Source organism: Nematolebias whitei, chromosome 12 (assembly GCF_014905685.2).
Source record: "Nematolebias whitei isolate Nwh7 chromosome 12, NemWhi1, whole genome shotgun sequence".
Classification (NCBI taxonomy): Eukaryota; Metazoa; Chordata; class Actinopteri; order Cyprinodontiformes; family Rivulidae; genus Nematolebias; species Nematolebias whitei.
This window is the reverse complement of record NC_056509.1, coordinates 43261578-43275390: the sequence shown is the minus strand read 5'-3', so window position 1 is coordinate 43275390 and position 13813 is coordinate 43261578. Positions and strand designations below refer to the sequence as shown.

Here is a 13813-nt window from a genome sequence, read left to right as displayed (position 1 = left end):
ATATTAGCTCAGTACCTGTACAACTCACCAAGACTCAGACTCTGTGTAAGCTAGCGCTCAGCATTTCAGCTTTCCTGTCATGTGGACTGGATTATAAACGGAGTCAAAAAAAACTCCCATAACTCTTCCTCCTCGTCTTCCTCTCTGCTTTCAAACTCTGCAACTTCCTCTGATGTCTCTCTGGGCTTTTCTGCACTCTTTGTGGGAGAGATCTCAGGAAGTTACAAACTGCTCCATCAGGGACGCTGTGCTCTGGCTTGGTGCCAGTGTGTGAGCGAGTGAGACACGTCCTTATGTGGCCGTTCTACAGAATGGACTTCAAGCTTCTCGCTGATTTACGAGGACCGCTCCGAGCTTCGAGGGGCGCAGATGAAAAGAGCCATTCTTCACCTGCACGTCTGCGTGTTGACATGCGTGTCTGTGTGCGGCTGATTATGGGTTTAAGGGGAAACAGACAGTTTGAAACATTGCGCTCATGTCTACATGTGGCTGGGCATGTGGAACTTAAAATGGTCTGCAGTGAGCGTAAATAAATAACAGTGAGTTTAATCATTGCAGACTCAGGCCGGCTCAGCAGGGTCTCTGTGTGCTCAGGCTTAAACAAACCCTTAACCATGGGCTGTGAAGACGAGTGGTGGGGTTAATGACGGCTGCAGTAAAGAAGGTGGCGGCTGGAATAATAACCAAGGTGCAACGACAACAGCAGTGGCGCAGCATTTGTGCACATAAATAAAGAAAAAACGTGCAATAGAGGTTGTAAGAAAAGCAGGATGTGTCAGGAGGAGGGTGAGTCGTTTAGGTTGTATCTAAAGTGGATTTGGTGAACTTTTAGTTTTAGATTAATTTAATCTCAAGTTTAGAAGAGACACACAATGTCTCATTGTAAACGAGTGACTTCCTGCTAGATCTGTTAGCTCTCTACGTATGTTGTGAATGACTCTGCTCCATCCGTCAAATTTTAGCTCAATATCTATAAAACTGACTGAGTTATCGCTGTTTTTGTGTTTGCTAATAAACAGATGTGACTGCCACCTTGAATGGGGTCGAGTCTAAAAGTTAATTATTTGTAGATGTCCAGCCAATGATAACTTTCTGAGACTTTCATATAAATCTGTCTAGTTCATGAGATATTTTGCTAACACTGCAGATAAAACAAACCCATTAGGGGTGTAACGGTGCATGTTTTCATACCAAACTGTGACAGTGCTGATGCTCAAATACGAGGTGAAAGGACGAACACGTTGGTCACAGCCAATAACCCCCACTCTCGTCCTGACGGGTGCACGCAGGCACACACAAACCAAGCAAAAACATTACTGCCTTTTAAAAAGTAAATGTTGGTTATGGGTTTATTATATCTGAATGAACCTGTAAGAATCTGGCACCAAAACAAGCTCTTCAAATGAATATTTAACAAGAACTAGAGGAATTGCATTTCCTTCAAAAATGCAGTGTGAATGCATATTGCAGAAGAACTTGATGAAAAACAGCTAAAATTATCTAAAAAAAAACATGCTGAAATGTAAGACTAAGCTTACTTTAGCAGAAGAAAGCAGAAAGAAAGAAAGAAGAAAGAATCAGCAATGAGCACAAGAAATAGGAAAGTAGTTAAAAAGCTGAAATTTAAAAATTTGCTGAAAAGTAGCTGAAAAGACAGAAAGAAGCTTAAACAAGGAGGAAGGGGAATGAGCTGAAATGAGATTTAAAAAAATCCAGAATTAGCTGAAAAAGCTAAATTTCGCACAAAACTGCTAAAAGTAGCTGAAACTAGCAGAAAAAGCTGAAAGGAGCGTAACAAGCTGTAATTAGCTGAAAGAAGTTAATTAGGCTGAAAGTAGCAGAAATTACCACAAAAAAATTAGAATTTATCTGAAAACAGCTGAAATTAGCTAAAAAAAAATGCTTTAAATGAAGCTGAAAAGGTAAACCAGCTAAAATTAGCTGAATAAAGCAGAAAGAACACATGTTTGACCAACTAGGCTGAAAGAAGCAGAAATGTGCACAAAAAAGTGGAAATTATCTGAAAAAAGCTGAAATTAGCAAGCAAACAGCTGAAAGGTAGCTGAAAAAAAGCAGAAAGTAGTTGAAATTACAAGAAGGAATTGGAAAGAGCATATTTTTGCTGAATTAGGCTGAACAACGGCTGAAACAAATGTGGAATTAGCCAAAAAAGCTAAAATTTGCATAAAAATACTAAAGAATAACTGAAATAGCAGAAAAAGCTGAAATTAGCAGAAAGAAGTTCGAAGAAGCTCAAAAATGTTGTAGTTAGCAGAAAGAATCTGAAAAGAGCTGCTGAAAGAAACAGCTGAAATTAGCTGAAAGTAGCTGAAAAAAGTTTAATTGAACAAGGAAGCTGAAAGAAGCTGAACCAGAACATGTGAAAGGAGCAGTAAAAGGTTGTAAACAGATCTAAAGACTTGAAGGATGTAAAATGAGCTGAATTCATTTTATATGAGAAAAATGGCAGAAAAAGCTAAATAGTTCAAAAAGCTAAAGTTGGACCAAAACCAAAAGTCATAGCAGGACTGTCCTGAAAGAGCTGAACGTTTTATGATTTGTTGAAATAGCACAAAAACTGTGGAATGAGAAAGATGCCGAAAATGTTCAGAAGAAAAATGGGTCACAATAGTGTGAATGCTTCATTAACAGTCACACTGTAAAAACAGTATAACAAAAAATAAACAAGTTAAAAGCTTTAGTCTGTTTGGTTAAATGACATTATTAATATTTAACATATGTATACACGTGAAAGCAACTAAATTGGTTTATTTCTGGATTTGTTAGAATTGGTTAACAATATTGTGGAGTGATAACGCTGACAGATTATACACACTGTGTTCCTAATTATTAATCTCGGATATTGACGTTAATTTCTGTCTCACCTTTTGACTTTTGTCACATAACAATAAATCAGTTAGTGTAGGTATTTGTCAGAGTAACAAACTGATCCTTTCATCCATAAAAATGACTCGTAACTGCCACGTAAGCATTTACTGTTTACAATTCACCAACAGTTTAACGCAACTAAGATTTTCACTTTTGAAATTTCACATTTTTCCTTAAGTGTAGTAGTTTCATTCAGTCTGGTGCAACAAGATAAAACTAAAGAGCTCTAAAGCTCTTCAGTTTTACCCACAGATGTAATGACACAGAATGTCTCCTTGTGTTTAGGTAATAAAGATGTCTCACCAGATCATTAGATGTGTCGTTCTCCGGTGTCTGAGGCGGCTCGGTGGCAGCAGGACTGTTGGATGGCATGGCAGGAAGCGGCTCTGTGAAACCACCTTGCTAAAGCAAAACAAAAATAAAAAAGCTGTGCAAATCAAAACATGGGAAGAGCCCGCAGAAACCCCAGAGGCAGCCTCATTCGATCTGTCGGCCGGCTGGACGATGGCTCAGTCCTCACCCGCTCCTCTGAAAAGAAAGAGAAAACACAACGTGAGCAAAACAGAGTAAAAAGATGTTTGTCAGGTTCGAGTAAGACATTGATCTCAGTGTGTGACCGACATCTTTCATTTCTGTATTCTCGTGTTCCTCAGTCAATCCGTGCATTGCTCTTTCAGACAAACGCCGGCGAACAGACATGTCCGGTCCCTGAGGTCCATGTTTGTGAATTACAGCTGACAGATGGGACGCCCGCTCACATTTTTAGCTGACACGTGAAAACACACCCTCAGACACATCATGCAGGTGTTCTCTGCAAGAACTAATAAGTGCACAGGTAGCTGTCAACAAAGCTGTCATGGAGACTGATGTGGACGTGTAATAATGTCCTGATTTACAGGACAAACAGTGCTGCGCCCACGAGACAAAAATCCAAATGTTTGCAAACAGATTTCAGATTTAACAACGTTCTAAAATCACAAATGTTTTTCCTTTCTGAGTTTCAACCATTTTTAAGTTTCCTAACGGCAAATAATCTAAAGAGTTTAAAATATACAATTTCTCATTTAAATAAAGGCTCAGCGTTCCTCAAAGAAGCGCATGTACCTGTACGGAATATGTGTTGGGAATGATCTCAGCTACTACCACACCAAAGCTTAGCCTAATACTAAGTTTAGCCTAATAATAGTCCCTCGCTACTTCGCGGTTCGTTTATCGGGGACTCGCTCTATTGCGGTTTTTCAAAATAAGATTGGACAAGACACACAACTGGCTGACTGACGGATGAGCTGCACAATCCGCAAGAAATTTTTTTATTTACAATAAATTATTTTTAATTACTTAGCACCTGCTGCACCTTTGTGCAGCCCATACTGTAGGATAAGCTTCCTGCTGCAGCTGATCAGCTAATACTGTGCAGAGCTGATAAGTGGGCGTGGCCAAGAAAATGGGCGTGGCCAAGAGCACTTGCAGGTGGCAAAGAGCAGATGAGGCAGCTGAAATCATGGCATTCTGTGCTCTTTTAGAGCGTTTAGTTTAGAAACATTGTTTAGAATATTGCAAGATTGTGGGAAGGGTTTAATACACCTTATATATATATATATATATATATATATATATATATATATATATATATATATATATATATATATATATATATTGTGGGGCTTCAGGGTACAGATCCCTCGCGATAAACGAGGGACTGCTGTATCTGCAAACTTGATTGTTGCAGCCGTGCTATGGGTGGCCATCTTGAATTACTACACTTTCACGATTTTGCATTTCGGTACATTATAGTTAATAAAGTGGATGTTTCTCATAATGAGCCACGTAAATCAGCTGATTTTACCCACAGCTGCACACAGCTGGCCCCCAGCAGTGGTTTGGATCAGAGCTCAGTGGGACTGCAGCCAGTGCTCACATTGTATTGTACAGCATGTCACTCCAAGTGCTTTGGCCTTACATCACCTACTGTAAAGACCGGCTGGGGCTGCCAACAAAAGGACAGGGGGTGGAAACTTTAGTAAAACTGAGCGTACAGTAATCCACCCCAACCCTCGGTGTACGAGCTCCAGGCTGCGGGCCAAAAAAACTCCTCCAAGTTCAGAGTATTTAGGTCAGAGAAAGACACCTTACACTGACAGCAAGTTACTACACACAGATTTAAAGTGTTCCACTCCTCATGACGGCAGTGGTTTAAATTAGACCAGAGTCAGAGGCCCAGGCTGAAGCCTGCATGGGTGGGAGCAGAAATAAGTGCAGAAAAAAATGTAAATAAAAAAATAAAAACTCTCTGTTATGTCAAGGTGAAAACAGGGCAGTGACACAAAAGGAAAGTCTGTTCTCTTCACAATAAAAGCATGACTTCAGAGTATCCAATTGAAAATGTAGTTGAACTCTGTTTGAGCACATAGCTATAATTTTTATGTAACTATTTAATTTCATGATATACTTGTTTTTTTAATTCCCTGCTTGAAACCCCATTGTTCTTTATATTCTTACTTTTTGCTGTCTGTATTTTACTTGTTCTTTAAATGTTGTTATATTTCAATACTTTTATTGTTGTTGTAACTTTTTGTTTGACCGAAATGTAACTTGAACTGTTTTTTAAGTGCCACAGAAATTAAACCAGAAACTTGTTTTTCTATTTGGTGGGTGATAAATTCCTAAAATTCTGTGAAGCCGAGCCTAAAATGTGTCGGCTTTAAAACCAACACGGAACATACAGAATACACAGACACATTAGAAATAAAGTTTAAGGAGAATCAAATGAACTTTAGACGCATTAACAAAATATATTGATAAAAACAACATATGCAAATGCAATTAAAAATGTAAACTGTACAAATGCAGCACTCATAAATACCATAGGAAGAAATTTGCATTTCTAAAGTTGGCAACAAGAACATTTTTCAACTTACAGAAGTCACGAACATGAGGCCCCCCAAAAAAAAAATCACATCTGAGTAAATCTTGACAGATTGCCAAATCTTACATACGAGTTGGATCGCTGTGGCAACCCCTGAAGAAGGGAGCAATCAAAAGAAACTTACTTTTATGAATATATAAGACTATATATTATAGTGTATAGTTGTTTGATTGTAATAACAGTGTTAACACCACTTCCTGGTGAGGAAGCATTCATACGTGATTTATAGGGATGCACGATATTATCGGCATGTATCGGTATCGGCCGATATTAGCGATAAAGTTAAATATCGGACATCGGCCATTCCATCAAAATAATTCACCGATATAAAAGGCACTGTTTATATATATATATATATATATATATATATATATATATATATATATATAGTGTTACATCATTTTCAGACCCCTTTTTAGCATCTGCATTTGGTAGCAGGCCAAATTGACAAAGACCACGCAGAATAATGTAGTATTTTAATTACACAGCAGAAAAAGCTATGTAGTCTCTGTAAGTAGGTCTAGGAGAAAATAAACATCTGTATTGGTATCGGCCAAATATGTCTGAACATATCGGCGTATCGGCCAAAAATCCAATATTGTGCATTCCTAGTGATTTATTAATGCTTTACTAATAGGATAGTCCTGAGTTTGCAAAAACTTAATAAAGCATTACTATCTATACATCCATCCAATCATCTTCTCTACCGTTTGTCTGTAATTGGGTCATGGAGGCAACAGGTCCAGGAGAGAAACCCAGACATCCCTCTCCCCAGCGACACTTTTCAGCTGGTTCTGGGGGACCTTGAGGCGCTTCCAGGCCAGAGAAGATACACAATCCCTCCAGCAACTTCTGGGTCTTCCCCGGGGCCTCCCACCAATAGGTCGTGCCTGTAATACCTCTAATGGGAGGCGTCCAGGAGGCATCCTAATCGGATGCCCGAACAAGCTCAACTGACTCCTTTCGATGAGGAGGAGCAGCGGCTCTACTCCGAGCTCCCCCCGGACGATGGAGCCCCGCACCCTATCTCTAAGGCTGAGCTTGGCCACCCTACAAAGAAAGCCCATTTCATCTGCTTGTATCTGGGATCTCATTCTTTCAGTCACGATCCAAACCTCATGACCAAAGGTGAGGGTCGGAACATAGACTCAGTAACTAGAGAGCTTTGTCTTTCGACCCAGCTCTCTCTTCACCACGACAGACCGAAGCAACGCCCTCATTATCGAGGACGAGGCCCCAATCCATCAATCCACCTCCGGCTCCATCCTACCATCAGTCGTGAACAAGACGCCGAGATACTCAAACTCCTCCACCCGAGGCAAACTCTCAGAGTTTGAGAAAGCATTGCGGTGCTAATCGTCTTCAAACTGAAGCAGGCTCACTTCTTTGGAAGATCAAGTGCTCTTTTTAATTTATTTTAGTAAATGAAGTTCAGATGCTCAGCTCACTTTTTTTATTAAATACATTTATTTGCCAAAACACTTTGTATAGTGCTAACATGCAGGTAACTTACTGACAAATGCTTAATATTTAATTAATGAGGGGCAGCACTTTATCTTGCCAAACAGTGAGTCAGCTTCAGCGCTTGAACAGTGTTAAATAAATGTTCTACAAGCAAATGTTAATCCTTAATAAAATGTTTATAAAATCAAGTACAATCATCTATAAAATAATAATAAAGCCTTTATAAAGTGGTCCTTATTAGGAAGTGGAAGTTCTATGAAGTGGTATGAAGTAGTGCCTGACCCCATAAAAATATCTTTCCACCCGTGTTGGAGCATATAGCCACTCTATTTGTAGACTAGTTAAAGAATGTTTGTGCATTTTGTACGATGCTGAAAGTCAAGGACATCTCAAAAAAACATCAATCACTATATCCTAACTCACTGATTTAAAGTTTGCACACTCCACTCTTGATTTTTTTAATGGTTTTACCTGACTTAAGACTGTTTCAAGACCTCTCAAGCAGCAAAATGTCATAAATGTTCGTCAGAAACAGCTGATTGTGAGCCTGGAGCAAGAAGCTACTAATAAATACCACATTGTTTCAGGTCATTTCAATAAATCATACTCGTGGACAGATTACGTGAATGCATAATTAAGTAAAAAATTTAAACTTTTCCTGCAAAAATGCACTTTGCCCTCTTACTGGAACATCACACAAGCTTATGTCACCTTAAAAATCCTCTAGATGCACAAACTGAGAAGTAAAACCAAAATGATCAGTTGACTGATAGATGGTTAATGAATAAGCAAAAATCTAAGGATTAATCTAGGAATAAAGTTTTTTGTTACTCAAAACTAGTAGTTAGTTTCTAAATATTATAATACTTTCAAACATTTTTAAGATTTTTGAACACGACAAAGATTTTGCCTTGGATTACGAATAAAAAATTGTTGCTATTCCAAGATTTTTTAAAAAGGCACAAACTTTTAAGTGAACAAAAAAATGTCAGCAAAAGTATTTGAGATTAAAAACACAAATAAAAGTGATAAACGCTGTTAGTGACTTTTATTTTGAAAACATCCACCGGAAGTTGGGCAGTAGTTTTTGCTAACTCGATGGACGACAGCTTTATGACAATTAATTTTGAGGACCCGACTCGGCTCTTATCCGACAAACTGTTATAATGTCGGCAGGGCTGTGCGCGAGGCGCGGACACCTGTCTGAGTGCGCAGCGGCGATGAGCTTTAGTGCGTCAGGTAAAAAAAAGACACCGGGCCGCGTTTCAGACCGAACGTACTCGTTAACCCCGGCAGGCGCGCTCCCGACCGCTCGCTCGCTCCGACTGCTCCTCGCGCTAGCTGATGTGTCTGTCTGCATCTGGCGCGTGAAGAGGACGGTGCGCTGCGCTCGGGTTAAACTCCAAGTGGCGGACAGGAAGCCTCGCGAAGGGAGCGACGTTCAAGAAGAATCCGTAAAACGGCTGACCGTTGCCGTATTTATGTTTCCTCCCACCATCCAAAATATAAAAATAAAATGGAAGGAAATGACCAAGTTCATTTCCCCCCTCCCATCCGAACCACCCCTCCGTCCTCACATCATCTGCTAGAAACCGAACTGTTTGGCTCCAGAGAGCGCGCGAGCGATGACTTTTAGGTGACCGTAGCTAGCTTAACTGGCGCTCACGAGACGAAATGTTGGTGTTTATATTTACCGTATCGTCCGTCCCTCAGCCACCCGGACCCTGACGGTCGTTCACTCCTCTCTCTCTCTCTCTCTCTCTCTTTTTGTCTCCCTCTCCTCGCACTCTCTACCGGGTCTTCTCGCTCCCACAGTTGCAAGGCGCTGCGGGCTCGCGCGCGCCGCACTCTCGCTCTCTCACCGCAGAGTCTGCGGCACGTTTCCGCGGGGTCCTAACGCCGTCTGCAGACAGGTGTACAAGCAGAAAGAGGCCGCCTTAGAGGCAGCACCTATCATTATCCACCTAACAAAGGGTTTCTTAACTTTATATCTTACTCTTCCATCAACTAAACATTTTTACTGAGGATGCTATGAAGGATCATTCGTTCTTTCAGTTCTCAACACACAGAGACACAAGCACAGAGGTGCACTCAGAACTCAGACAAGTATAGTATAGTCACCAATAAAGTGGATAATGAATATGTGGTATTCTGCAATTTAATTAAAGCATGTACAAACATGACATTCATATGTATAGTGTATGTAAACTGTTACAATAAATCCATTGTATTGTCCCCCCCCCCCAGATGTATCTGTGTATAAGTGGACAATTCCAGTTCACAACGCTGAATGCATTACAAAGTCACAAGGTTGAAATCATTCACTCACCATCAGAAGTCAACAGGATCCGCCTGTTATTGTGAAATCTGTGTCCTCCTTTTAGAAAATGCTGAGAAGCAAAGCAAAACATGGCATCTCTACCCACGCTGTATTCCAGCCACAAATATTGATCGAGCCAGCCTTTGTTAAAACTTCTCTGTTGCACTCCAAATAGGCATATTTAGGTATAGGTATGTTTGCAGACGTGGTCGTCTTGGTCCTTCTTGACTTGAGGAGTTCTGCTTAGATCCTCCATCTGTCCAGCGCTAGCAGTGTTCGCATTCTCCGCAGATGTGGAAGGATGACTGTACGCTTGAGCCCCTTCTTCCACATTATCGTTTCTTTGTTGGTCGCAGTCTGCTTCCAAAAAATCCTCCTCCTTTGATTCCATGGGAAATTTGGGTAACAGAAAACGGTCCATTTTTGCATTTCGTGCACTTTTCACATTTTTACCGAACTTTTGGTAACTTGAATTTTCACTTCCAGTTCGGAAGTTCAGTTCCTGTTGCGAGATCGGATTTTTTTTTTAAAAACTCAATATGATCATTGATTTTATTTTATTTTTTATTAGTTGTGTTTTGCAAGAAAAAATATCACAACAACCACATATTAAAGAATATTAACTTAGATCGCACAGACTCGTGTTCATGCTGATGTTGTTCGGCATATTGTTTTTGTGCTACTAGTGCTTAGCGTATTCTTAGTTTAGCGTATTTCTTAGTTCATATCTTAGATCTTATTACTGTTTTTATTTTTCAATTTATACTTTTGTTGGATCTAGCTGTTTTTGTTACTTTTTTGCCATCTTATTTGTCAAAAAATACAATTAAAAAAAATCTGTATGCCTTTTAATAACCGTCTATTGTTGATACTGTTGTCCATTGTTGTCGTATTTTTTTGTTGAAATCTGGTCTCTCTTGTAAATGAGTCCTCGAGGCTCAATGGGATTTGCCTGTCTAAATAAAGGTTGAATGAAAAAATACTTTTGTTGGATGCAACTGGGACTCTGTGTATACAATTTTGTTCCACCACATGTACCACATGAGATGTGAATGACAATAAAGAAAACCTTGACTTTGATCTAAATAATGTAGGAAATGTTTACCAATGTCTAATAAAGTCAAAAGTCTTGATTAAGATCATATTTACTACAACAAGTTGTAAATATTACATATTAGTACATTGTCATACATTTTTTTTTATCTGTCCTTACAAAATAATATTGTTCCATAAGCTTAGAAAACAGCTCTTGTGCCATCTGTATTGAAAGGAGGAGACACCACTATACTGAACAACTATCGACCAATTTCCAAACTGTATTTTAGCTAAGGTCGTGGAAAAACTGGTAAATACTCAAGTCAAGAAGTATTCACATTCCCTTATTTTATCTTCTCACCAGTCTGACTTCAGGGAACAATACACTGCTTTGCTAAAGGTTTTTAATGATGTTGAAGCATTTGAAGCTAAGGATTACTGTGCTACACTTTACTTAGACCTGTCCAAAGCTTTCGATACTGAAGATCATGGCATCTTTTGATATGAGCCCTCATGTTCGTGCTACTGTTCGGTGTAATGTTTTTATGCTACTAGTGCTTAGTATATATTTAGTTGATGTTTTTCTTAGTTCATATCTTAGATCTTATTACTGTTTTTCTTTTACATTTTATTGTTGGATGTAACTGGGACCCTGTGTACATAATTTTGTTCCACTACATGTACCACGTGGGGTGCGAATGACAAATAAAGAACCTTGAATTCTTGAATATCAGTTTCTCAGGTGACACTGTTGGCTGGTTTTCAAACTACTGTACGTATCAAGTCGGCAGCAATGCATACAACTCAATGGTACTTTATCTGGCATGCCACAAGGCTTCGTTTTAGGACCTACTCTTTTTACAACTTGTGTAAATAACGTGGGTCAAAACATTCCTGATGTCTCTGCATCTCTATGCTGACGATAAAATTGTATAGTTGTGCTAACACAGTTAACATCAATCTCAAAACTGTATTTTAGCTAAGGTTTTTAAAAAACTGGTAAATACTCAAGAAGTATTTGGATTCTCTGAACATTTTTCTTCCCACCAATCTAGCTTTAGGAAACAACACAACACAATGACTCCTTCGCTAAAGATTTTTAATGATGTTGAAGCATTTGATGCTAAGGATTACTGTGTTGCACTTTTATTAAGACCCGTCCAAAACTTTCTTAGTTTCTTAGATCACATTGTTGGCTGGATTTTGAACTACTGTACGTATCAAGTCAGCGGTAATGCGTATAACACAACGGTACTTTGTCTGATGTGCCACAAGGCTCCATTTTAGGAGCTACTCGTTTTACAACTTGTGTAAATAACGTGGGTCAAAACATTCCTGATGTCTCTGCATCTCTATGCTGACGATACAATTGTTTATAGTCGTGCTAACACAGTTGACAAAGTTTTCCAGCTTTGATTTTATTTTTATTGTCTTAACTGCTTTTATTGTTGTAGATATGAATTTTGTGCGTCTTAAACATATCTCTCTTGAAAATGAGTCCTTGTGACTCAATGTATAACCTTTATAATGATTAAATAAAAATAAAATCCATGGCATGCATTTTCTTTACAATTGGCCATATATATATGTTTGATTAAAATTAACCAAGATATTTTGTACGCTTCACATACCCTAAAATATGCAAATAAAATTGCATTTATTTCTTAACAAGTGGCATTTTCTATTCAATGATGGACACATTTAACTTGTAGAAAAACTCTGTTTTGTTTGCAAAGCTAACAAGCTGGGGAGGTTTTCCCTTAAAGATGTTTAAACTCAGTGTGACCTCTGAGAAGAATACGGTGATCTTTACACAAGATCATAACTGCACCATATGTGCTGTGTGTGTGTAGGGGGGGCATTTATAGCTGCCATGAGGAGGTCACAAACAATGAACCCGCCTGAATCAGCTTTGTTTAGATAATAGACAACACCCCCTCTTTACACACCCTCACAAACCCACATCTGACCTCCAATGGAAGCTAATGGGAACCATGACTGCTCCCCTGAATTAATGGAGGACTTTAAACCACTAAACGGCTTAGCATTCCCTGAAGGAATGCATATCACCCCCCCAACCTTCGTGCCAGAGTTTTACACGAAGATCTCATGAGAATTGACACCCTTTTGGTCAAACTTTGTAAATGACATTATGTTCAAGGTTCTTTATCGTCATTCGCATCACGTGGTACGAGGTGGAACGAAATTGTGTACACAAGGTCCCAGTTGTACAACCCAAAATATCAACATATAAAAAGATACAAAATATAAGGCTTTAAGATATACATTACGATATACGCTAAACGATACGTTAAAAGACCTAAGATATACGCTAAACACTAATAATGTAAAATAATACAATATATTAAACAGCAGCCCGAACATGAGTCTGTATAGTGAGATGGGTATGAATGAATACAACAGCATAAAGGCTGTGATCTTATGTGATGCTGCAAGAGCTTGTGATCCGTAAGTGCTTAAATCATGTTTTGTGGATGACTCAGCTACTAAAACACCAAATTTTAGCCCAAAATCTGTAAAATTTGAGTAAAAACGAGTGCATGGACACCATCTAGCAATCACTAAAATAATTAATTGTTCTAATCTACCTTTAAATCCTTTTTACAGGTATGTCTTCAAAAATTATTTGTCTTTAAAAGCTATCGATATCTTTACTGCTTCTCCTTACCGGGTCATGGGGAGCTGGTGTCCATCTTCAGCAGTGTGAGGGGCGGGGGACACCCTAGACATGTTGCAGGTCCATCACAGAAACATTTGGGACATCCAGTCACCGGCTCACCCAGGCCGAGCTGCCATGAGCCTATTAACATGCACGTTTTGGTCTGAGGGAGGAAACCCGAGAACCCACCTGTGCACAGGGAGAACATGCAAACTCCACCTAGAAAGGCCCCAGGCCAGGAGGCCAACCTGCAACCTTCTTTCTGAAGAGGGGCAGCTCCAACCCTGCAGCGATATCAGGATTTAGAAATGCTGCAAAGCAGATGAAGGTCCAGGAATTCCACATTTTTCTACATTTGGCGCGTTTGTTCATCCAAACTGCAACAGATCAGATGAAGTGCTGAGGTCATGACAGAACAGTAGTGTGTCACGTACCCGTGTTTTGCCCCACACATACATGAAAACGCCGTGTTTAATGATAAACATTATTTATTGCAGAT

The 13813-nt window shown here is 39.3% G+C and overlaps 1 protein-coding gene across 1 annotated transcript in view; it reads right to left on the bottom strand.

The window, feature by feature from the left end:
• LOC119418616 (DNA (cytosine-5)-methyltransferase 3A) overlaps positions 1–3300 on the bottom strand; it is a 49842-nt gene extending 46542 nt beyond the window's left edge. Inside the window, exon 1 of the mRNA XM_037685936.1 lies at positions 3193–3300. Within this exon, the coding sequence (XP_037541864.1) occupies positions 3193–3261 (69 nt within the window). The 5' untranslated portion in view covers positions 3262–3300. The remainder of the gene's footprint in view (positions 1–3192) is intronic.
• Positions 3301–13813: the final 10513 nt, after the last annotated feature.